The following is a 23,429-nucleotide window of genomic DNA, read 5'->3' as shown; positions in this document are numbered from 1 at the left end:
AAACCTGAAATTATTTCTTACGTTTTAGTGGTTTTTTGAAGTCGTTTTTTTATCATTATTTTATTTTATTACTTATTTATACTTAGTTTATTTGCAATAATTGACAATCAAAATTAAGAAGCAAATGATACCTATAAGTCCTACTAGTCAGTAGTAAACACTGAGTAGTTGCTATATACCTACCGTTGAGGAGTTCCCTTGACTACCTTCCGTTTCCATCATCAGATCAGCTCAAGGTCACCATCATATTTTTTTTAATGTTAAAAATATAGGTAAGTACCTATGTACTTTCTAAATTTCATTAACTACACTCGGTTAATAGGTACCCAAAATGGAAATTCATAGCCTGTTTTTAACCCTTTACCCAACCTTGGAGGTGGAATCAAAATTTGAAAAAAATGGGACCACATGGGATCTCAACCCAATACATAAAAAAAAGAATTTTCAAAATCGGTCCATAAACGGCGAAGTAATCGGTGATCATACATAAATTCTTTATTGTTGCGGCTAAAACTTCGACGTCCTCCATCGTTGCTAGCTCAAAGACAACTGAACTCTGCACGAGAGTGTAAACACCCACTCGCGTCGCACGCGAGTGGGTGTTTACATTCGCGCCTCCGCACGAGTGACGAGGCGAGCGAGGAGGCGAGGGCCGAGGCGAGAGTGTAAATGGGGTAAAGATCGCATCCGGAACGAAGTAATCCGACAGAGAACTAAAGTCACCGACATAGCTCACCGAGTTATAGATTGGCAAGTTTCTTGGCGACCCTCCTTGCGGGGTGAAAGACGCGGAGGGGACGAGGTACCCAAGACGACAGCGGGTAGCGGGAGGGGTAGCGGGGAAGGGCAACGCGTGCACTGCATGTCATTGTTACGGCAGTCTCGGCCGCGCAGCCGAGGCGGCCACATGTCTTATGCCCGGCTTGCTTAGAGCCTAGCGTTTTACTAAGCTAATCGTAAGGTGCTAGGTGACACTGATGCTAGACCAGCTATACTCATCCTGCGGCCCGCGGGCCGCATGCGGCCCGCCGGGCCTTTATCATTGGCCCGCGTGCTATGAGAGATAATAGGGAATATGCATGTTTTTTATATATTTCATTCGATAGTTTACATTGTTTTATAATACTTAAAAAAAACATATATTTTTTACTTTTATCCAGCAAAACCATCACTTAAAGGTTTTTGTGGCCCTTAAAAAAAAAAAGTTGAGTACCAACCAGGGTGCTAGACTGACGGTGCTAAGCAAGCCGCTTGCCTTTCCGGCCCGACTTTACTAGGCGATGCTACTATTATAGGTTCAAATTAACTACCTTAGTTAGTTCAAATTAGGTAGGTAGTTCAGAAAAAAGCTTGTTGGTCTGAAATTCTTTAATTGTTATTATCACTGTACATCTGATATGAGTCACTGGATGCCGCGAACTTCTGATTCACCAACATGAGGTCCGTCACTTGTGGCCCTTTTGGTGGTTCTTCACTTTGAATGCTGGTTTTTACGGATTCACTCATGGACTTACATTCCTTCATGTGGTATAGGATCATAACCTGCGAGGAATATACTTAAGTAAGTAACTATATAGGTATATTGTTTAGATACTTTTTAATACGTAGATAAGTACCTACTTAAATGACAGTTAAGTATTCTCTATTCGCTAGGTCTAGGTAATCGGGGTTTAACACAGTTAAGAGCACCTGGACATGATCTCTCCCAGGGGGCGCTACATCATTTGACGTCATAATATGCTTAACTACAACAACTTCCTCAAAGTAAAATGGACATCCGAGTTTTAGCTCATTTACCACTAAACTAAATACTTATAAGTAATAATAATATGCTCTATCACTGAGTCAAATCCTTTGGATTATCCTGCTGCCTCTTTCTAAGCGTCGTCAAATAGCAGATATAATATATTTTGTAAAAATTCTTCGAGGTATAGTGGATTGTCCTGCGTTGCTGAGTCTGATAACACTATATGCTCCAACTAAGTTTTTGCGTAATCCGTCTTTGTTCTATGTACCCCTTGTTGCAAGTAATTATAGGCAAAATTCCTTTTTCTGGCGTGTACCACAGGTAGTTAATGATATGTTGTGTGATTATAACGATATTGACATTTTCACCAACAGTTTACCTTCAATATGCAACCGGTTGGCTCGTGGCTATTTTGTTTCTCAAACCCGTGTTTAGTTTTTTAGTTTTATTTAGTTTATTAGTTTAAGTTTTAGTTTAAAGTTTGTCAATTATAACCATTTTTTTTAAATAAGTATTCTATAAGTAACTAATTGTTAAAAAACCGTTACGTACGTAAAATAATTATGTTAATAATGTTTTACCTAAAGGTGGAAACTTGTTAGACCTAAGTTATCTTTAGTTTATTTTTAGATTATTATATTTACTTAGTTAAGTTTTCCTAAAAAGATAAAATAAAAATAAATAAATAAATAAATTATTTTCCAAGGATGTTCGAAGGCTACTAGTTAAGTAAAATGCCTACAATCACCTGCAAACATATAACAGCAACGAACAGGAGCAAGTTGGCGCACATGGAATATTTGATCAATGTCGAGACGACATCCGCACATCCATCTGTGTTGATGGAAAACGTCCCGAGTTCAGTCAGATAGTTTGATATACATGACCCACTCTTGCAGCAACTGTCGGTTAGGCATATATGAAATACTTTAAATTTGTGATAATACCAAAAAAAAAAATATTAAGTAGTTAGGTACTTAATTTAATTTATAGTCAAAGCCAAACCTCAGAGGTACGCTATCAGCTTGTAAGTTTTCGAGTTTGATATCAACCATGTCCCAATCAAAGCCACCGGCTTTGTCATTCCAGTTATATTTAAACCAGTCTTTGTAAGAATTCGCCTGGAAAGTAATAAGTACTAATTTCATTATAATTATCAAACAGTAGCATTGAACAACGCAGGTTACACGAGTCCTCCACTCCTAGTCCTTCTTACAATGTGAGATGAAATGATTTCCTACTGATATTATACCCCAAATAAACATCATACCCAACCTGCTTCTCCTCCAAAGAATTACACTCACTCCTACCAAAATTAGGTAATTCAACTAGACCTTACCCCACAGCATTTCATAGCCCACTGCACGTTATCCATAAAACGCTTAAGCGTAGGAACATTGCGGTATTCTTTCAAGCTCGTTGTTATTAAATTTGAAACAAATGTTTTGCAGTGTCGTATTCTTATGATGCATAGTATAGCCCCAACAGCGTTAACCGATACTATGCAAAGATTACAGAACCAAAGTGGGCAACAACCGACTCTGGAATTTGGGCTGGAAAATAGTCAATAGGTACTGTTAGTGACAGTGGATTATGTACAGTCGAGGGCAAAAACTATTATTTTCTTGGCGAGAGTATATATAGTCGTTTGCAATAGAATCCAACAATCGTGTAAACAAACCAAATTGTCACGATTACTCCGTAATCACATACATTTGACGATCAACTATGAACATAGTCTGATTTCAACGAACGCACCATTGTTTTCACATTATCTTCAACACGATTTAACTTGTATTTATAAGTTAAATTTGTTAAAACATTTGCAACGTAAAAATTTCAAAGTATTTGACAAGCTGTCATCTTAGTTTTTTACTCATCGAACTCTATAAGTCATTGAAAAGTTAGTGTTGTTCGTAATCTGAAGTTATATTTTAATTTTAATTTCATAAATTATTTTAATTTAATATTATTTGAATACAATAAAAAATAATTTTCAAAAGCTTAATATAATTAACCAAAACGAAAAAAGGAAGAGAAAGAAATGAAAAAGCTCAACGGCATTTTAGACACGGCAAGCGATGACACAGTGGTTCCATTTATAATTACAGTCACCGGCGACACTTCTGATAGTGATGATGAAGAAGACGAAGATTTAAATTTGTTTTAATAAACACTTTTTTATGTATAATCAGTTTTATTTTATAGTCTATGGCTTATATATTTAATCTAATTAGAACACTATGACATCACTATGGGCATAAACAATACGCTGTCAATGTCAGTCCGCCATATTTGTTTACATGATTGTTGGATTCTATTGCAAACGACTATAGGTAAAACTACCAAAGGCCGGAGTCAGATAGGAAGGCGGCTTGCTTAGCGCCTAGAATCGAGCGAGTCACTAAGCTACTCGCTATCCTTTTAACGCTAAGCAAGCCGCCTGCCTGTTTGCCCCCGCCTAATAATGATTAACTATGTGGGTACTTTGTATGGTGATACTAAACTCTATTTTCTTTCCGTTGGCCACAGCGTACATCATGAATATGTTAGCCGGTAACATCGTCAGCCCAGACAGAAGAAGGAAAGCATTCACGATATCCGTCTGAGTCAGCACTAAGAAATCACCAACAGCTGTAAATAGGTATTACAAAATAGAACCGATTCCATGTACCTATTCTGTTCTATTCTCTGTGGGGGTGTAAGTACCTGCACCTGGCTCTCTCGAGTGGAACCTTTGTGCATATCCCCAAGGTCTAAACTGCCTTCGTAAGCTTGGACCATTTCCCACCACGCTGGTCCACTGCGGGTTGGTGGGTTCACATATCTAGATGTGCTAAATCTAGATATGCAGGTTTCCTCACGATGTTTTCCTTCACCGTAGGAGCGATGGTATGTACATTGTACTTAAATTCAGAAAAGAACTCATTGGTACATGTCAGCGCCGGGATTCGAACCCGCATCTCTTGGGTGAGAAGCGGGCGCTTACCCGACTGAGCTACCACCGCTCTTCCATGTACCTAATTGACTTATTGTTTCGACCATTAACACTTATTTATATGAAATAGAAACATAGTTTACTTACTAAAGCACAAAATCAATGACCAAGCTACAGCCAATAAGGATAATAGCCACAAAAAACATATCATCCACACCAGCCACGCACGATTACGTGGTTTCGTCATGTTGATTTCATGCATCTGATTAAATATTCCCTTGGAATTAAATTAACACAATCTATAGAGAGTTTCACGTTTAGCGGTTTGTTTGTTTGTGCCATAGAGAAAATAACACTACGTTGTTTGTATAGTGCCACAATCTTATCTGTTCCGGTGGTCAAAATGTGCAACTAACGAGACGTCATTGTCAAACGTCATTTCATACTCTGTGCGTTATTTGAGTTGTCAATTTCTGCGAAGAGGCTGACGCTACGTTATTTATTTGTTTTGTGATTTTCTGGGTGAAATAATGGCAAAAGCGCTGTTAATGTGATGCAAGAAAAGTAGTACTATATATATTAATTTTTATGCAGGAAGAATAACATATTCAGGCGCCTTTAATTTCGTTTGAAAAAGTGGAAGAACAAGTTGCAGCGGCTACAGGTTAGTGTTGCCAAATATGACGAATAATTTTACCCTTATAAAAAAAAAAAAACAAAAAAACACGCACTCACGCCTTGTACTAATGTACTCCCTTGCGGGGTAGGCAGAGGTGCATTGCTGCACCCACTTTTCGCCAGAGTGTTATGTTAGTCCCAATGTAATAGGGGGCGGGCCTATTGCCATTTTACAGGCACATCCAAGACCCGAGAACAAATATTTGTGTTTAAACAAATATCTGCCCCAGCCGGGAATCGAACCCGGGACCATCGGCTCAGTAGTCAGGGTCACTAACCACTACGCCATTCGGTCGTCACCGTTTACCCTTATACTCCATGTAATTTTATTAAATATTTTCCCGAGAGGCCCGTGCCCCAGCAGTGGGTACGAGATGGGTCGTGATACTCGTGATGAAAAGTATATAATCTTTATTTTTCTTTGATTACAGGTGTGAGGACATGACATGATACTTTAAATCTTAGGCAGTATACCAAGAAGAATTTCTCGCACCTCCAGCGATTTTTGACGAAATAATGATGATTTATGACAAGTCATTGTTTTCCCAACCTATCAAGAGTTGGCTGAAAGAAATTGCTTTTTGGCAATTAGCCTTTGGAAGGAGACCCGTGCCTCAGCAGTGGGGACGTGATGGGTCGTGATGATGATGATGATGATGAATTAGCCTTTGCACACTGTCTGAATTTCTTTTAATTGTACAACGTATAGAAACAAGAGCAGTTTCTATTTACTTTATAAAATGTAAAATAAAGTGTTCAAAAATAATAATTAATAGTTTTTTTAAAGTCGTATCTCGTTATTCCCACGACCCACATATATTACCTATACCATTTTAATCTAGATTTAATTTCCTATATCAGAACATAATCAGAACTAATTTTATTTCTGTTCGCCGTGGACAAATTTTCCATACAACAAATGTCGTTTGATATATTATATCCGCTTTCATTTACTATCGACCCTATATTTTGATTTATCTATAAGTACTTATGAATGTACCTAATTATAACAATAGGTAATAGCAGAAATGCATTGTCGTTTTAACCAGAAATAGGCAAAATTTATTCGATGGCATCACTGGATTCAATCACAGCGACGTCGCCACCGGAACAGATAAGATTGTGGCACTATACCAAGTTTTTACATATTACCTACTCTGTGGTTTACTGGTTTATACTTTTTTGGCAACATAGAGAAAAGAAAAGAACTATTTTTGCCATGTTAACAGAGAATTTTAAATTTAATTTCCGCGGATAGCGCTTAAAAAGGCTGTATCTAAACCACAGAAGCATTATAGAAGTATTGAACTAACTTTATGATCTACTTAAATCTTCCGCTACGTTCCCGCAAGTTACCCAACAGCTGAAGGAGCAAGTTTTACCTTCACCAGTGCAAGTTAGGAAAAAATCTCAACTTTAACTGCAAATAATATTATATTCATAACTAGTTTAAGTATTATAACAGCAAAAATATACATTATTTATAATATACTTCCTTATAACAATATCGTTGTAAAATTGAGTATGAAAATAATAATTTTATGAGTTATTTTTAAACTTAACATTACAAATTGAGTATGAGTAATATACTTAAAATTATAAATTCAGATTGTGACAACATTTAACTATTCAGCTTAACGAACGCTAATAATAACAATTAAGTACCGCATAAATGCATCATATTTACATTCGCATTCATTACACTCTAGTCCTTTTCGAGCTTAGTGACGTCACCCATGGGCTTGACTTCCGGTGCGACGTTGAACTCACATCCGGTGCTCACGATGACATCTTCGATGGTGACGCCCTCTGCCAGCTCTGTTAGTGTCAGTCCCTTTTCTGGGTCTACCTCGAAGACACACTGTGAAACAATAGGACATGGGTTTAGTACATTGTGATGATTAAGTTTAATACCCCTATTTAGCAGAAATATCCGGCCAGGACGCGCGCGCGCCGGCGCCGGCTGGGTACAGACTGAGGCACCTGCCGCGGCCGCCGGCTTGTCGCCGTGAGCGCGGCGGTGGTGTGGGCTTCTACATCAGGCGCGGGCTCACCGCGCGAGTCTACCCTCATCCATGCTGTCCAGCAACAGCGCATATAGAACAAATGTGGCTATCCATTAATGTCAACGGAACTAAATTGATTGTGGGCACCGCGTATCGTCCACAATGGGTGGCTGTTGATGTTTTCCTGGATACACTTACTGAGTCAATCACCTCATTCTCTGGTTACGATAAATTAATACTGCTAGGTGATTTCAACATTGACCTACTTCACAGTCAAAATAGCTCAGCCAAACTGTTGCAGCAGTTTTTGCAATGCGTAAATCTTAAGAACTACGTAACCGAACCCACGCACTTTACAAGGGACAGTGAAACACTCATAGACATTGTATGTACTGACGCACAAGTTTCACTCGCCGATGTTACCTACATTCCTTCGCTTGGTGCTCATGCCATTGTGTCTGTAGTACTAAATATAAAAAAAGAACGACCCCCGCCTAGAAACCTGACGTACAGACCATTAAAGTCTATGAATATTGACGAATTTAATAATGACCTAGAACAAATTGACTGGAATTGTATTATTAATATTGATTGTGTGAATGATATGGTTATGACATTTAATAATTTATTACTAACTCTTTTTGACAAACATGCTCCCATTAAAACCGTTACTGTTCGTGACAAGCCTAAACCATGGCTCACAAGTAATGTTAAGTACATAATGAAATTAAGGGACGAGACACACAAAAAATATAGCATAACCAAATCTGACGCAATAAAATCACAATACAAAGAATTAAAACATCTCGCAAACGTATCTTTATTTAATGAAAAAAAAGCTTACTTCGAACAAAATATTAATAAATTTGAAGACTCAAAAAAATTATGGAGATCTCTCAAACAATCTGTTCTACCCAATTTTAAAAATTCAAGAGAACTTCCTGAGCAGTTTAGCGACCCGCACGATATTGGTGACCACTTTAATAAGATTCCAGGATCAAATATAGTATCCCCCACTGACATTTTATCCTACCAAACTTTGCGTCACAATAGCTCTTGTTTCACTCTTAATACTGTTGACGAAGCCACTATAGCAAAAGCTATTATGTCCATAAAGACGAACGCCGAGGGTATCGACGCTATTAACATGGATTTAATTATTCAGACACTTCCTCATTCTCTTAAGGCCATTACACATATAATTAATAAATCTATCCAGAGCTCCAGGTTTCCGCACGTATGGAAGATCGCAACTGTGGACCCCATACCAAAGAATAGTGATCCAGCAGACGTAACTGAACTACGGCCAATCAGTATCCTGCCATGTCTGTCGAAGGTTCTGGAGAGGGTGGTGTATAACCAGGTATCAACATATTGTGAGGCAAATGACGTCCTGCCGTCCTATCAGTCTGGCTTCAGGAGGGGCCATAGCACGAACACTGCTCTTCTTGATGTAGTGAACAATATTATATGCTCACAGGATGGCGGAAAGGGCACTCTACTGGTCCTACTCGACTTCTCCAGGGCCTTTGACTGCATCAATATTCCACTTATGCTGGCAAAATTGGTTTTTTACGGTTTTGATGCACAGGCTGTTCGCTGGTTCGAAAGCTATTTTCAGGATAGGACTCAGCAGGTTCGCTTAAAAAGATCTGACGGATCCTCCTACATCTCTAGACCTTACAAGGTCGAACGAGGGGTGCCACAAGGATCAATTTTAGGTCCACTTCTTTTTATAATATATTCGTCTGATATAATAAAATCAATAAAAAATTGCAAATTTCATTTATATGCTGACGATCTGCAAATATACACGCATGTATCCAATTTTATTTTTTATTTTTATTTTTATTTATTCGGGTTGACAAACAGTTGTACATTGTAATAATTATAAATAAATATCGGTAAATGTTAAGATATAAATGTACAGCCCACAACGTCATCCACAGAATATTTACTTAATTACCTAGTTGGGAGTTAACAAACTTATAAAACTAAAACATCTAAAGAAATTAAATTATTCCTAGAACTTAAAAAGACATGCAAAATATGCATGCATAATAATGTGTATTTAGAGAGGACAAATAAATAAATAAATATTTTTTTTAAAAAAACAAGCGGGTATAGCTATGGAATACATATGAGATATAAATCTATAGGTACCTAAATAAGTTAAATTAAAATGAATGTATGCAAGTAATTAATCAAATTAAATTAAATAAAAAGTAATTCTAATTACTACAAGACAAATTACTGATAATATTCTTTTTGAATGTTGATAGAGGCTGGTGGAATATGTCAATTTCGTTAAAAAATTTATTGTACGTATCGACCATGCGATGGAGAGGTGCGCGCTTGCCTGCATTAGTCTTACTAGAAGTTGTAGAGAACAGTTGGTAAGCGCGGACCTCCCGACGGTGGACAGTTCGCGGTACGACAAAGCAAATTTTATTGGTCAAATCAATACAATCAAAGTTATTGTGACATATGCCGTACAGTGTCATTGCCTCCAGTAAAGTACGTCTATCTTCAAGGGTTTGAAGTTTATATTTCTCCAGAAGTTTTCTGTAAGATAGAGTGGCACGATAGCAACGAAAATGCATTGCACGCAAGAACTTTCTCTGCACTCTCTCGATTATATCCTTATATTTGGTGTAAAACGGATTCCAGATAGATACAGCATATTCCAATTGGGGCCTAATCAAACTTTTGTACAAATGCAGGTAAGTAGAAGGTTGATGGAAATCATGCGAGGCTCTCATTATAAAACCGTACATTTGATATGCTTTATTAACTATTTTATCAATATGTAAGTCAAGATGTAGCTTATGATCAAATAGTATTCCTAGGTCTCTTAGTGATTCGACTCTTATTAGCGGTGCATCGCAAAGAGAGTAGGTAAAGTTAACATTTGTAACTTTTTTTGAAAACGTTATAAAATTGCACTTTTGTAAATTTAGTTTAAGTTTATTTTGATGGCAATATTCACTCAAGCGGTTTAAATCTTCTTGAAATAAATAACTGTCATTAATACTATAAATAGGTTTAAAAGCTTTAAGATCGTCAGCATACATTAAAAATTTTGAATTGAGGAAACATTGTTTAATATCATTAATAAAAAGGATAAAAAGTAGAGGACCTAAAATTGAGCCTTGGGGGACGCCCGATGTAACTTTAATTGTGCTAGATTGAAACCCGTTGATCAATACTCTCTGACTTCTTTCAGTTATGTACGACGAAAACCAACGGAGCAAGTCGCCGCGTATGCCATTAAATGCAATTTTATCAAGTAAAAGTTTGTGGTCCACCTTGTCAAAAGCCTTACGAAAATCTGTGTAAACAGCATCAACCTGTATTCTTTTGTCCATATTTTCAAACAAATTGTTTGCAAATAAAATAAGATTTGATGCAGTTGATCGTTTTCTAACAAAGCCATGTTGCTCTTGAATGATGGTATTGTGTAGGATGGGATATATGATGTCATGAACCAGTCTCTCAAATAGCTTCGACAAGGTGGACATAATAGAGATAGGCCGGTATTGATCAACATCGTTTTTGTGACCACCTTTGTGTACTGGAGTAATATTCGCCAGTTTCCAGATTGTAGGAAAAACCCCTTCCCCTATACATTTATTAAAAATAATGGCTAAGGGTAGACTTATGTAGTTCGCGATTCGAATTAAAAACACAGGTGGTAAACCGTCTGGTCCGGCTCCTTTAACAGGGTCAAGCCGTTTGAGCTCTTGTAGAACGCGTGATTCGGTGAAATGCAAATTGTGTATAAGGACATTGTTACTGTTACTGTGTGTGGGGATAGACCATTCTTTTGAATCTAAAGTAGAGGGCTCATAGACTGAGTGAAAATAATCTGAAAACATATTGCATATTGTTTCTGGATCACTCGAAGAATGCCCGTCATACTTCATAGTGGACGGTATGCCTGACTTATTACGGCGATTTGCTATATACGTCCAAAAGTGTTTGACATCCGTAGTGATACTGCTTTCTACTGATTCAACGTAATTAGAAAAACATTTATCGCACTCTGATTTAAATCTTTTACGATATAATGAAAATAATTCATAGTCACATAGGTTTCCATACGTCTTCCACTTAATCCATGCCTTGTTTTTGTCTTTAAATATGTGAATCAATGAAGGACTAAACCACACTGGAAATCGTGAAGACTTGGATTTAGTTACAGGGATATGAGCTTTAATGAGACCATAGATTTTGTTATAAAATGTTTCTAGAGCGCTTTCAGCCGGTAACTCATCCAGTAATCCATGCCAGTCTATTTGGTCCAAGTCTTTGATAATAAGGTCGTAATTAGCACGGTAGAAATTATATTTTGGTATAGAACGTTTCTTCATTGGTTTATTATCAACATTGATGGAGAGAATATTGTAAAAAGGTGGATGTAGAGGGTCAATTTTAGATAGTTCGGGAATCGGTACTAATGTTTTGTTTAATCTGATGTTAGAAATGATTAAATCTAGTATTCTGTCATCCCTATTTTTAAGACTGTTATACTGAAAGGCGTTATTAATAGACATAAAATTAGAAAATAGTCTACAGACAGAAGTTGTGCCATTACATGTATAGCCGTTAGAATCAGAGTGAGGAACCCAGTCTAGGTATGGTAAGTTAAAATCCCCTATAATGTAAAATACATCTACTTGAGTTTTATCAATAATTGGTTGGATTGAGTTTAAATATGTTTCATATGTCTCTTCTTTTGTTTTTGGAGGTATATAAACCGCACTGACAATATGATGTTTACATTTTTGGGTACTGGGCAAACTAATAATAACATGTTCCATAAATTGCGTTAAGGAATTATCCATGAAATTAACTATGGATGGTCTTAACTCTTTAAGAACGGCCACGAGCACCCCTCCACCGTCTTGTTATACTGTATAGCGTTGGTCGATGAATTCGTTGTCAGATATGTCATTAATAAGCCAAGTTTCCGTAAGTACTATGATGTCGTATGTATGAGCCAGAATATTCATGTAGAGTGAATTTAGTTTAGTACGTAAGCCCTTACAGTTCTGATAATAGACAGACAAGTCACTATTAGCCATGGAAATTTAAAAAAACAAATAAATTCACATTAATCCGAGAGTACAAAGAAAGTGAGCCCATGCATATCGTATATCCATAGAGGCCAAGGCATAAACATGTTACAAGTACATACAACTTATAATATAGGAATGCAGTAGCAATCAAATTAAAATACATATACAGTTCTCCCATCTTAATAATGCGCATGCAAATCTTCGCAAACTGTCGTATTCCCGGAAACACCCGAATCAGTGCCTTAAACAAAGCACTTGCATTTTGATCCTTGTTCGAAAGAAATAGTAGTCAATATCATGTGACACATAATCGAAAACAATTTGGGCGGTCGGTGGCTGTCACCGATCAGTCAAGGGTCTCAAGGTCAAGATCAATATTACTTTTGTGGAATTATAAAGAGCTGCAATTACACATCGTTCTTGTTATTTTTTTCAAATGTGAATTTAATTTCAACTTTAATTATTTTTGACGATGCCATATTATGAGGCACATTTAAGAATAAAATATGCGTCACATTGATAGACTTCACTTTGCCAATAAAGCCACACCCAAAAGACCAAGTTTGTAATTGTAATATTATTGTGAATGATCAGCGCTGTAAATACTTTTGAACTGAGATTTTAATGTAAACATTTTTATTAATGTGAAATAATCAGTGCTGTAAATACTTTTGAACTGAGATTTAAATTTTTTGATATAAACCTGTGTTTGAAATCCATTTCTCCTTATAATATAAACCTTGTGTTATTCAAACCTTCTTTCATCCATCTTTACATCAGCTTCAGTAAGACACTTTAAAAGTACCTACTGTAACATTTTCGAAGTAAATTTTAATATTATGGAATATTATGAATTATCGAATCAAATTTCGTTACTGATAAATCAATTATCTCTTTTAGCACCAATTACATAATTCTACTAAAATTTCATGAAGAAAATGCACTTAACCACTCTAAATACATAATAGTTTTCTAACGCTCGGGAATACGACCGTTGCCGAACAATGACGAAGATTTCTATGTGCATTATCAATTTTGGGGAACTGTACGCTATACCGCTCTTATAAAAAGATAATACACAACTATTTATACTTTTAGATAAAATAAACATCAAACTAAGATTGTTTAGTAAACAACGTGAAGTGAGGTAAAAATTAAAGTATATATCGTATATTAACATAAAACTACTACTATCAGGCTTCCTTTCGTTGTATTTTGCTGAGATCATTGCGACTACGAATAGCAAAAGCCGGGCTAGTGTCCGCTTCACGCACAAGAATGGTCCCGTTCTTGATCCAAACATATTTGTAGCCCTGCGCGCGCGTCCTTTCACGGGTCTCCCGAAATAATTGTTTATTCTGCCATGTTAGGTGCTCATTCATGTACACAGCTCTAGGAGGGCCCGCTATTCCCAGTACGTCCGTCTTTATACCTTTGGCGGTACGAAATGCACTTAAGATATTGTCTCGTACAGTGCGGGATTGCAATTTGACAATTATATTCTTAGGGCGATCCGATTGTTGAGCTTGCGGGACTCTGTGAACTGCGACAATCTCCTTCTGGTGTATGGGATAGTTAATCTTAGATCCAATGGTCTCCACTATAGTAGTGAGATTTTCACCGCGCCTTTCAGGAAGGTTTGCTAATTCAATATTGCATTGACGAGCCTGTTGTTCCATATTTTCTATCTTAATTTCCATAGCAAGCATCTTATTTGTCAGCTGCGAACCATTGCCGCCTGATTTTTCCAATATAGCCATGCGTTTCTGAACGTCGTCCAGCTGGTCGGAACAAAACTGCGCGGAAGATTGGATATCGGTAACTGATTCGTGCATTGCCTGCTGTTTGTTTTCTAAAACCAACACTCGTTGTTTCGTGCTAAGACAGTCGCTGCGTAGAGAATTTATATCAGACTTAATTTCGGAGGTCGTTAAATTTAATGTGTCCAAGTCACTCCTTATGGTATTGATGTTTTGGTTGATTTCTGATAGTTTCATGCTCATGTCGGTTTGTAAGTTACTCATAGTGGCTTTCATCTCTAGAGTGAACGTTTTAAAAAGTTGGGTAATATCATCATCAGGTGTTTTGCGCTTCCGTAGTGCGGTATCTGATGGCATTGATATGTCTGATTTTGAGTGAGATTGCTTGGATTTAGATGGAGAGTGCATCATGCTGTATATAACCGTATACCGCGTATAAATAGGTAAGTGATTTGTGCACACAACTACACAATCGTTTGAAATTGGCCGGTGTCGGTATTACCACGAGTATGGATAGTCGTAGAGGTATATCAAGTAATTCGCACGCAGCGCTGCCAGTATCAGTGGTCCAGTGGTTAAGGCGTTCACCCCAGAAGCGTGAGGCCGCCGGTTCGCGTCCGGGTGCGGCCCGCGGTTTTTTCGCTTATGATGCACAGTTAGGAGTAGCGCTGCTAAATGAGGATCTACATAGGATTTCTGAATGGGCCACAAGAAACTGCCTGTTGCTCAACCCTAACAAATCCAAATATATGATACTCGGGTCTAAACAACATATTAAGTTAATAGGAAGCCAAAGACCTAGTATACATATCCATGGAGAACCCATCGCGAGGGTGTCTGAAGCTAGGAACCTAGGTCTCATCATGGACGAGGAACTGCGTTTTGAAACACATGTGGCGGAGCTAGTTCGTAACTGTTTTTACAGGCTCAAGGTCTTATACAATATAAGACAGTTTCTTAATGTCAACATGAGACATAAGTTGTGCGAGACGTTAATTTTATCAAAATTAAATTATTGCATCGGTGTATATGGACCGTGTTTACTACAAAAAACCTACAAAATGTTGCAACGGGTACAAAATGCCTGTATACGTTACTGTCTCACTGTACCACCTAGAACACACGTAACACCTTTCATAAATAAAGCAGGGATCTTGAAGATTGAGGCCAGAATGAAGTTACATCTTTCCGTTCTACTGTTTGGTGTCGTAAAAACGCATAAACCAGCGTACCTCTTCACTGAGCTTTCCTGGCGCAACTCGCTGCGTCGGTGTACAGCACCTTTGTTAACTCCCCCTTACCGTACAACAAAATTTCGAGGCTGTTTCAAGTATATGGCGACCAAATGCTGGAACAATATACCCCCTCCCATCAGAGATCTTATCAATAAACACACTTTTAAACTGCGCTTCCGACTTTACTTGCTAGCTGTACAAAAGCAGGCTGCGTAGCTTACGTTCTAGCATTCTCTTCGCCATATACTTTTTTCTAGGTGTCACCCAGCAAATTAACTACCACATCACTTGCTATCATTTTCACACATATCACTTAAACTCACATCACAATATATTCGTTTACACATACTACATAGCATACACCCATAATCATTTAACACAATTTATTGTTACATATTATTATATACATACATTCATAACATAATATATAAATATCTATTTTATTTTAGTATAAATATAATTATAACGTACCACAACACACTTTTACATATTTACTACACACATATTTATGTTTAGTTGAGGCTCCACTCCCACTCACTAAAATTGGTCCTGGCAGAATACCAGCGCTGTGATTATTTAATTATAATCATAGTATTATGCTGAGTCAGAACCCTTTTGCTAACATGATAAATACACATGTTGCTTTTCTATCTGCATGTCTTTTAATAGTGTTTTGTGTTTATGTAATCTTAAACTTTATGTTAAAAATCTTGCTGTGTAACCTGTGTATGTGTTGTGTTAAGTAAATAAATAATTTATCTATCTATCTATCTAAATATGGCTAAGTGTAAGGCCCCATTGCTGCGTTGCGTCGTCTCAAAGGAACTGACATAACGACACGCACGACGCTCTCGAGACCGCCCAATGGAAACGAACACAATATTTGACAGCACAACGACCCAACGATACATTTGGTATAAGTAAAATTTTTGAAAACACCATACCATACGGAGAGGCACCGCAATGATTTCGCCTTTATGCTTTTACAAAATCACCTTTGAACTGTCAAAGTACAAGGGGCGGCAACGAAGAGTGTGAAACGTGACTACATAAATTTACTCTACAAACCTTCTCAGTAATGATCATGTCGACGCAGCTCTTCCTGAGCGGCAGCGTGCACTGAGCTCCTTCATGTGTGGTGCTGAGACACTGGCTGTAGCTGACATAGTTATACAGGATGTTGTAGTAAGGTAAAAGGGGGTAACAACTAGTAAAACAAAGTTGTTAAAAATGACCAGCCGCCTTACCTTCTTTCCGCTTACATTACTCTTTTTCGAACATCCTGTATCAGGTTGTTGCAAAGAGGGTACCATACTAAGCCGAAAGGGGGTGACTCAGGGGGTCATTCTGAGCAACTTTTGTTCTTCGAGTTTCGGCGTAGTACACCGTTTTTGCAACACCCTGTATGTTAACGTTGACTAACCTTCTCAGTAATGATCATGTCGACGCAGCTCTTCCCTGTAAGCGGCAGCGTGCACTGCGGCACTATCTTGTGGGTGCCGCCGCGCGCCGAGTGCTCCATGGTCACCACCACCTTGGTGCGGGGGGCGGAGACCAGGTCCATGGCGCCGCCCATGCCTTTCACCATCTTGCCCTGAGGAGGAGATGGATAATTATAAATTTATTTGGTTTACATTGGGTAGCACTGTTGTAAGTTTCGCAGGGTATTTTTTTTTTCTGTGATTTTAATCTTCGATCGGTTTCTTAACCATAAGCAGGTTTGATGGAGGTATCAGGCGTTTAAAGTTACTTGTCCAGTGACAAGTACTCTTCAATCAGAAGGAAGCAAAGGTTTCGTCCAGCTCTAGTATTGCATGACGTTTAAGCCGACGTTTGTGGCTGTGTAGAAGGAGTTCTTGTGCCAAGGGATTGGGATGATAATTGTCCAGGCGTATTTTATATTTGGAGCATGATGTAGCTATTTCTTGCTTAACAGTTGGCATTCCTAGGAACTCGTGGACTTCTCTATTGGTAATAAACCAAGGAGAGCTCGATATGGATTTCAGAAGTATGTTTTGGTATCGTTGTAGAATCTGCCAGTTGGATGTCTAAAAATGCTGCTGAGCAATATTCTTTGTTTTCGAGCGCATCTCTGATTTTTCCACAGGCTCTGTGAACCTGCTCTATACTAGCGTGCCTTGACCGAAATCCAAATTGATGGTCTGGAATTACTTTATTCTCGGTTAGAGCAGGAGACAGTCTGCGTAGGATTATCCTCTCGCAAATCTTTGAGATGATGGGCAGCAAACTTATTGGCCGATAAGACGTTACCAGATTGGCTGGCTTTCCGGGTTTGTAGATCATTAAGATCTGGGAAACTTTCCAGTGTTGGGGGAAGTAAGACATCCTTAGAATTGCGTTAATTATATACTTATGAAAACAATTGCCTTCTTGGGAAGTTCTTTTAGATTTTTTGGCGTTATTAGATCGTTTCGCAGGGTATGAGTAAAACATTACCGGATAATGTTTTCATACTAGGTTGTTGAAAATCATATACACAGCGCACAGCAGATAAGTACACTTAAAAAAACATTTTACGTTTCTTGTCATACGTATGGATGGATGTATCTACCTACCTAGAACTATATTTCTTAGTACCTGCTACCCTATACACAGCACAAAAGTTCGCTCGTTTTGGTATCGTTACCATCTAACTAAGATACCAAAACGAGCGAACTTTCTTGCTGTGAAAAGGGGAAGCTCAATGGGTAGGGTTCAATAGGTACAATTTTATATTTTTTCTTTCATTAGGTACTTTAAAAGCAACACTCACAGGAATCATCCAGTTGGCCAGGTCGCCGTACTGGGACACCTGCATGGCGCCGAGCACCGTGAGGTCCACGTGGCCGCCGCGGATCATCGCGAAGCTGTCGTCCGACGAGAAGAACGAGGAGCCTGCGAGTTTAAATTTAAAGTATCAATAAAAAAGTTTAGAAGTAATAAGTGCGGTTAAAAACGGAGAAACTGGTAGCCGGTATACTAGCAGGGGTAGGAGTAGGTATAGAACTATAGACGTATGGATCTACGATTGAAGCAAGATGGCATGAACAAGACTATCTAGTGGAGATTTGACCGATGATGGTGATAGCGAAAAGTTTCGTCGTCTATAAAAGTAACTAAAGTAAGTTGTTTTATATATACATACGATAAAACCTGCTTTTACAGGAATACTTAAGGGTAAACCTCAGCTTCCGAAAGCGCGATATCGCGCTTATTTTATACACTTAGTTACCAAGGCAAGAAGTTTCTAATTAATACTGACCAGGCAACACAGTGACGGTCTCTTTCCCAGCATTGATAAGATCGGCGTCGACATTCTCCTCGGTGGGGAAGGGGCCCAGCCCGAGGATCCCGTTCTCAGACTGTAGCTGTATCTTCACGTTACTCGGAATGTAGTTACTGGCCAGCATCGGCATACCTGGAGAGTGAAAGGGAAAAAAGATAAAGGTTCGAACTTTCGAAGACTATTTGACAAAATATCAGACAAAATATTTTGAACAGATATTTAAAAAAAACCGTCTATCTGTTACAACTACCAATAACAGTGCCACAGACAGACACATCTACTTACCAACAATGGCTTCAAAGTCTTAACTCATTTTGGATTGAGGGAGTTAGAAATAAATTAGGTACTTATACAACTCTTACCTATTCCCAGGTTAGCATACATTCCATCTTTGAATTCCAAAGCGGCCCGTCTGATAATCTTTTCCCTCATTTCATCTGCAGGCTTCTTTCCTTTATCGCTTTTTGGCTTAGTCACTGTTACGCGCTCTATCCTCTTCTCATATTTTTCGCCTTTGATTACTCTATGCACATAGATTGACGGGACATGAACGTAATCTGGGTCTATTTCGTCAACAATTTCTTCCACTTCAGCTATTGTGATTTTGGCGGCTTTACACATGGCTGGGTTGAAGTTTCTAGCGCTCTTTCTGAACAATAGATTGCCGTGTCGGTCCGCCTTCCACGCTTTGACTAGTGCGAAGTCGCCGGTGATGGCTTCCTCCATGATGTAGTCCTTGCCATTGAACTGTTGCACGAGCCGTGGGGAGCTGGCAATAGCAATCTGAAATAATTATGTCGAAAAATTATACGGTACTATTGGCGGTATGTAATGACTTGAGTTTACTAAATTGTTCTATACTTTGTCACCATAAATGGATATTTGGAAAACGCATAATCCTGTTTTACATAAATTGCACTAGGATATATATACTAAATTAAAATATGCACCTTTCCACCTTCAGCATATTTAATGGGTGATCCACCTTCGTGAACTAAGGTTCCGAAGCCAGTGGGAGTGAAGAAGGCGGGGATCCCCGCGCCTCCAGCCCGGATCCTCTCAGCAAGAGTGCCTTGAGGAGTTAGCTCCACCTGAAATGTAGAAGATAGAATTTCTATTATTACTGTATTTCTATTATTTACCTCTCGGTTATTGTTTTTCTGCACCTATATTTTAGGTTCCATTAAGATTGTAAGTTGTAAGTAGGAAATGTAGGTAAACATGTTGCTATGATAATAATATACTTAAAAGCTATGTATAAATTTTAAGATTGAAATACTTCAATTGTGAAACTAGGATGGTAATAAAAATATAGATTATACCTCCAGCTCACCAGTAAGAAATTGCTTTTCAAATTCTGCATTTTCTCCAACATATGAAGAGATCATTCTCTTCACCTGCCTGCTCTTAAGCAACACACCCAGTCCAAAGTTCTCAATTCCTGTAAATAAAAATGTAAGTACTGAATATTTGCATAGTATACACCATTCACTATTACTAAATAGCTTGAAATTAAAATTTTAAAACTTTTAGAAGGACAAGATATCATCCTATATTCCTGAAAAAGCTAATGTACCTAGTCAAATAATAATTGTATTTAAACATAGTAAATAAATAAGTTTCATAGTGATATTTCACACAAGGTATCAGTCTACATCAGGGATGCACAGACTTATCAAGACTAGGGGCCACTCGAACAAATTATGAACTGATGGCGGGCCGCCAGAAGTATAGGTAATTAAAGGCAATAAAGAATCGATACTTAATAATGTTAGGAAAAGAATTTCTTTATTTTGAAGCGTGGCACTGTATACCTAGTGCTCAAATATAATATTTTTTTTATTTATTTCGCTTCTTTTCTTTCTTTTTTTTCTTATTATTTATTTACATTCGTTTGCAAGGCGGTTTCGATTTTTTTAACCGACTTCAAAAAAAGGAGGAGGTTCTCAATTCGTCTGTATGTATGTAGGTACTTATGTTGTTTTTTGTCGATATAGTACTGAAAAGGTTTTCACATATATGTATAACCAAATAAGCTGGTATATTTTCATCAGAGCAGAGTTTATACGCAACTCTTTGTACGTATTTTTACCAATGCAGCGGTAAAAGTTCAGAAATTTCTTTTGTGGAATTAGTTGCGTAAATTTTGGTCGTTTTAAATGTCAACAAACAAAACAAACACTCACACCTTGTACAAATGTACTCCCTTGCGGGGTAGGCAGAGGAGCATTGCTGTACCCACTTTTCGCCAGTGTTATGTTAGTCCCAATGTAATAGGGGCAGGCCTATTGCCATTTTACTGGCACATCCTAGACCCGAGAACAAATATCTGTGTTTAAACAAATATCTGCCCCAGCCGGAAATCGAACCCGGGACCTTCGGCTCAGTAGTCAGGGTCACTAAACAATACGCCATTCGGTCGTTTTGAATGTCGAAATTAAGAAATCGTTCCAGTGTCAATCCACGACTTTAGCCACCTTATTTCTGTACAGGTAATACAATAAATCTCTATAGTCGCTTTCGATGTCAACAAGGAATTGTTTGAATTGCCTGTGATTGAGTACTTTTCAAACATATTTTTTTTATGACCGAAGATTTTTTTAGAATTAAATATTTTCGGCGGGCCACCAGTATCCGACCGGCGGGCCGCATGCGGCCCGCGGGCCGCGGTCTGTGCATCGCTAGTCTACATATTATTATACTGCCATAAAGGATATTAGACATAGTCATAAATAAGTTATACATACCTGCATTATTAGAAACCACAGTAAGGTTTTTAACACTTTTCTTGTTAACAGCTACAATTAGATTCTCTGGGATGCCGCACAGACCAAACCCACCAACAAGCAGAGTTGAACCATCTTTGATATCCGAAACTGCATCATTGATGTTGTCGTAAACCTTGTTATTTTTGCTCCTAGTGCTGTAGCTAGCACAGGAGACAATCTACAATGAAGATTCAGAATATAGAGTTTGTTATTGTAGATATTATATGTATTTATGTTGGCTCTATATAAGAAACCACGGGCAAATAGTTGGTGCAGCAATGGAACTTTAATTTCTAGCATGGGTTTGCAGGTTATAAAGTCAGATGAAGTGAATCATAGCTCATTTATTCCACAGTGTATTGGTCAGGAAGCAACAAAGCAACTTAGAATAAACCTTATTTAAGGTAGGTATGTACAATCAGCTTCATAAGCAGGAGACCACCTTCTATTAATTCAAACATTGGTGGTTTTTTAGTTAGATAAAGTATGTACAAAAGGGTAAAACTAGTTATGACGCTGACCATATACCTAATAATATATAATACATGATGAACTTATCCATGCATACATACTTTTACTAATTAACTAATAACAAAGTTACTCTATGCCTCTACTCTACCTTGTTTAAATGAAAGCCAGTCCTGCCGCTCACACTTGGCTTCAGCACAAAAATGCTCCATAAATGTTTTGCAGCCATTCTTTCTTCAACAAACTTTATTCCTAAAAAATATAAGCAGTTACCTATTTAATAAACTCACGGTTTTCACCGGTTAACCTTTATAAGTTAGGTTAGGGGTTCTCTTACATTTATGGCTGATACATTGTGAACTTTAAATAAATTTAATTTACGATTTTATCTAGGTATTTTTATGATTTTTACTATTTTTAGCTAAAGTAAACAAAGACGTGCAAGTAAATTTCAGTAAATTTACAACAGCTGATGCCTGATGCCGTCACTTTGACATTTATTAAAATAAATGTGATTGTAACATTTTTACATTCACTCCCATAAAATCTATCCTTTATCCACCGTTGCAAAACGGCTTTTCGGCGTTCGGAACATGCTAATAAACATTGGGGTGTTTGTACAAAGTTGTGATATTTTAGGTCCTTTCACTTCTCAGAATAATAAAGGCACTATGAGTACCTAGGTACTTACGAAAATATCTACCTTCTTCGTACTTCGTACATGAGGAGGACTCTGCAACTGCCAAATCTGCATTTAATGCAGATGCAATGCAACAGCTCATAGGCACATTGTACACTTGTACAGGTACATATTACAGTACCTACATGTTATACCTACTTACCTGTACAATGTGCCTAGGTAACCATTCCAATCAATCCACCCATATACAAGGTATAACTTACCAGTTTTACTCCAGAAGACTACTAGCCCACTGCAGGTAGGTATTACGTGCACGAATAACTACTTAATTCACTTTTATAAAAAAGACAACAATCGGCGTGTTGTTTGTTAAATATCCGGCTAAGAAATGATAAGCATTGCGTAGAAACAATCTGGTTATTTGTGTAGTGGGTAGGTATGATAATGTGGAGCCGGCTTCTACCGAGGTCACCGAGTGACTTGTTTACATGAATTCGTATGATAATGCTATTCCTCCCGCGTAGAATTAAATAACAGTTAAAGTCTAACTCGGTCTTGATAAAGTCGCGTGTTACAGACACGCCCACTTGGACGTAGGATTATTATTGTATAACACAATAGCAATAGCATACTAACCATTAACGATACGATTAAGAGGAATGATCTATCTAACTTAGTACTTAACCACGGGAAAACAAACTTTAACTACTTTTTTTACTATAGTATACTTAGTTACTTACCTAATACCTAACCTATTTAATGTATTAAATTTTAGGAGGAGGTCCTCAATTCGTCAGTAAGTAAGTAAGTATAAGTACCTAA

The 23,429-nt window shown here is 37.8% G+C and overlaps 2 protein-coding genes across 5 annotated transcripts; both read right to left on the bottom strand.

The window, feature by feature from the left end:
- Window positions 1-1,350: 1,350 nt before the first annotated feature.
- LOC105388406 (rod outer segment membrane protein 1) lies at window positions 1,351-5,048 on the bottom strand. 3 transcript variants are annotated; one of them, XM_011559309.3, is made up of 6 exons: window positions 4,833-5,048; window positions 4,255-4,381; window positions 3,087-3,300; window positions 2,753-2,868; window positions 2,496-2,649; window positions 1,351-1,542 (listed from the first exon to the last, which is right to left on the bottom strand). In XM_011559309.3, the coding sequence occupies exons 1-6, from the start codon at window positions 4,945-4,947 to the stop codon at window positions 1,369-1,371; spliced, it is 900 nt and encodes a 299-aa protein (XP_011557611.3). In that variant the 5' UTR covers window positions 4,948-5,048; the 3' UTR covers window positions 1,351-1,368. The 3 variants fall into 3 exon arrangements, with proteins under 3 accessions (XP_011557611.3, XP_037978414.2, XP_048485285.1); XM_038122486.2 differs by lacking the exon at window positions 4,255-4,381; XM_048629328.1 differs by lacking the exons at window positions 4,255-4,381; window positions 4,833-5,048 and having other exon boundaries at window positions 3,087-3,385.
- Window positions 5,049-6,778: 1,730 nt separating this feature from the next.
- Window positions 6,779-23,054, bottom strand: LOC105388405 (succinyl-CoA:3-ketoacid coenzyme A transferase 1, mitochondrial). 2 transcript variants are annotated; one of them, XM_048629004.1, is made up of 10 exons: window positions 22,871-23,054; window positions 22,119-22,219; window positions 21,479-21,677; window positions 20,054-20,172; window positions 19,682-19,822; window positions 19,094-19,514; window positions 18,708-18,863; window positions 18,219-18,340; window positions 16,869-17,039; window positions 6,779-7,224 (listed from the first exon to the last, which is right to left on the bottom strand). In XM_048629004.1, exons 2-10 carry the CDS (start codon window positions 22,194-22,196, stop codon window positions 7,069-7,071), a joined length of 1,563 nt encoding a protein of 520 aa, XP_048484961.1. In that variant the 5' UTR covers window positions 22,197-22,219; window positions 22,871-23,054; the 3' UTR covers window positions 6,779-7,068. The 2 variants fall into 2 exon arrangements, with proteins under 2 accessions (XP_048484961.1, XP_048484962.1); XM_048629005.1 differs by lacking the exon at window positions 22,871-23,054 and adding an exon at window positions 22,305-22,355.
- Window positions 23,055-23,429: the final 375 nt, after the last annotated feature.

This window comes from Plutella xylostella, chromosome 22 (genome assembly GCF_932276165.1).
Source record: "Plutella xylostella chromosome 22, ilPluXylo3.1, whole genome shotgun sequence".
Classification (NCBI taxonomy): domain Eukaryota; kingdom Metazoa; phylum Arthropoda; class Insecta; order Lepidoptera; family Plutellidae; genus Plutella; species Plutella xylostella.
This window is presented reverse-complemented; position numbering and strand designations above follow the sequence as displayed.

Bases quoted from the DNA above. Each gene is read 5' to 3' on its own strand.
- LOC105388406 (XM_011559309.3), bottom strand. From the start codon at position 4,947: ATGCATGAAATCAACATGACGAAACCACGTAATCGTGCGTGGCTGGTG. The intron at 2,869-3,086 runs GTAAGGTCTAGT...ATTACTTTCCAG, and splicing joins GGGCTATGAAATGCTGTGGG to GCGAATTCTTACAAAGACTG. The intron at 2,650-2,752 runs GTTTGGCTTTGA...CCTAACCGACAG, and splicing joins GCTGATAGCGTACCTCTGAG to TTGCTGCAAGAGTGGGTCAT.
- LOC105388405 (XM_048629004.1), bottom strand. From the start codon at position 22,196: ATGGCTGCAAAACATTTATGGAGCATTTTTGTGCTGAAGCCAAGTGTG. The intron at 21,678-22,118 runs GTAGAGTAGAGG...TCTTCATTGTAG, and splicing joins CTGGCTTTCATTTAAACAAG to ATTGTCTCCTGTGCTAGCTA. The intron at 19,515-19,681 runs GTGCATATTTTA...TAATTATTTCAG, and splicing joins AATATGCTGAAGGTGGAAAG to ATTGCTATTGCCAGCTCCCC.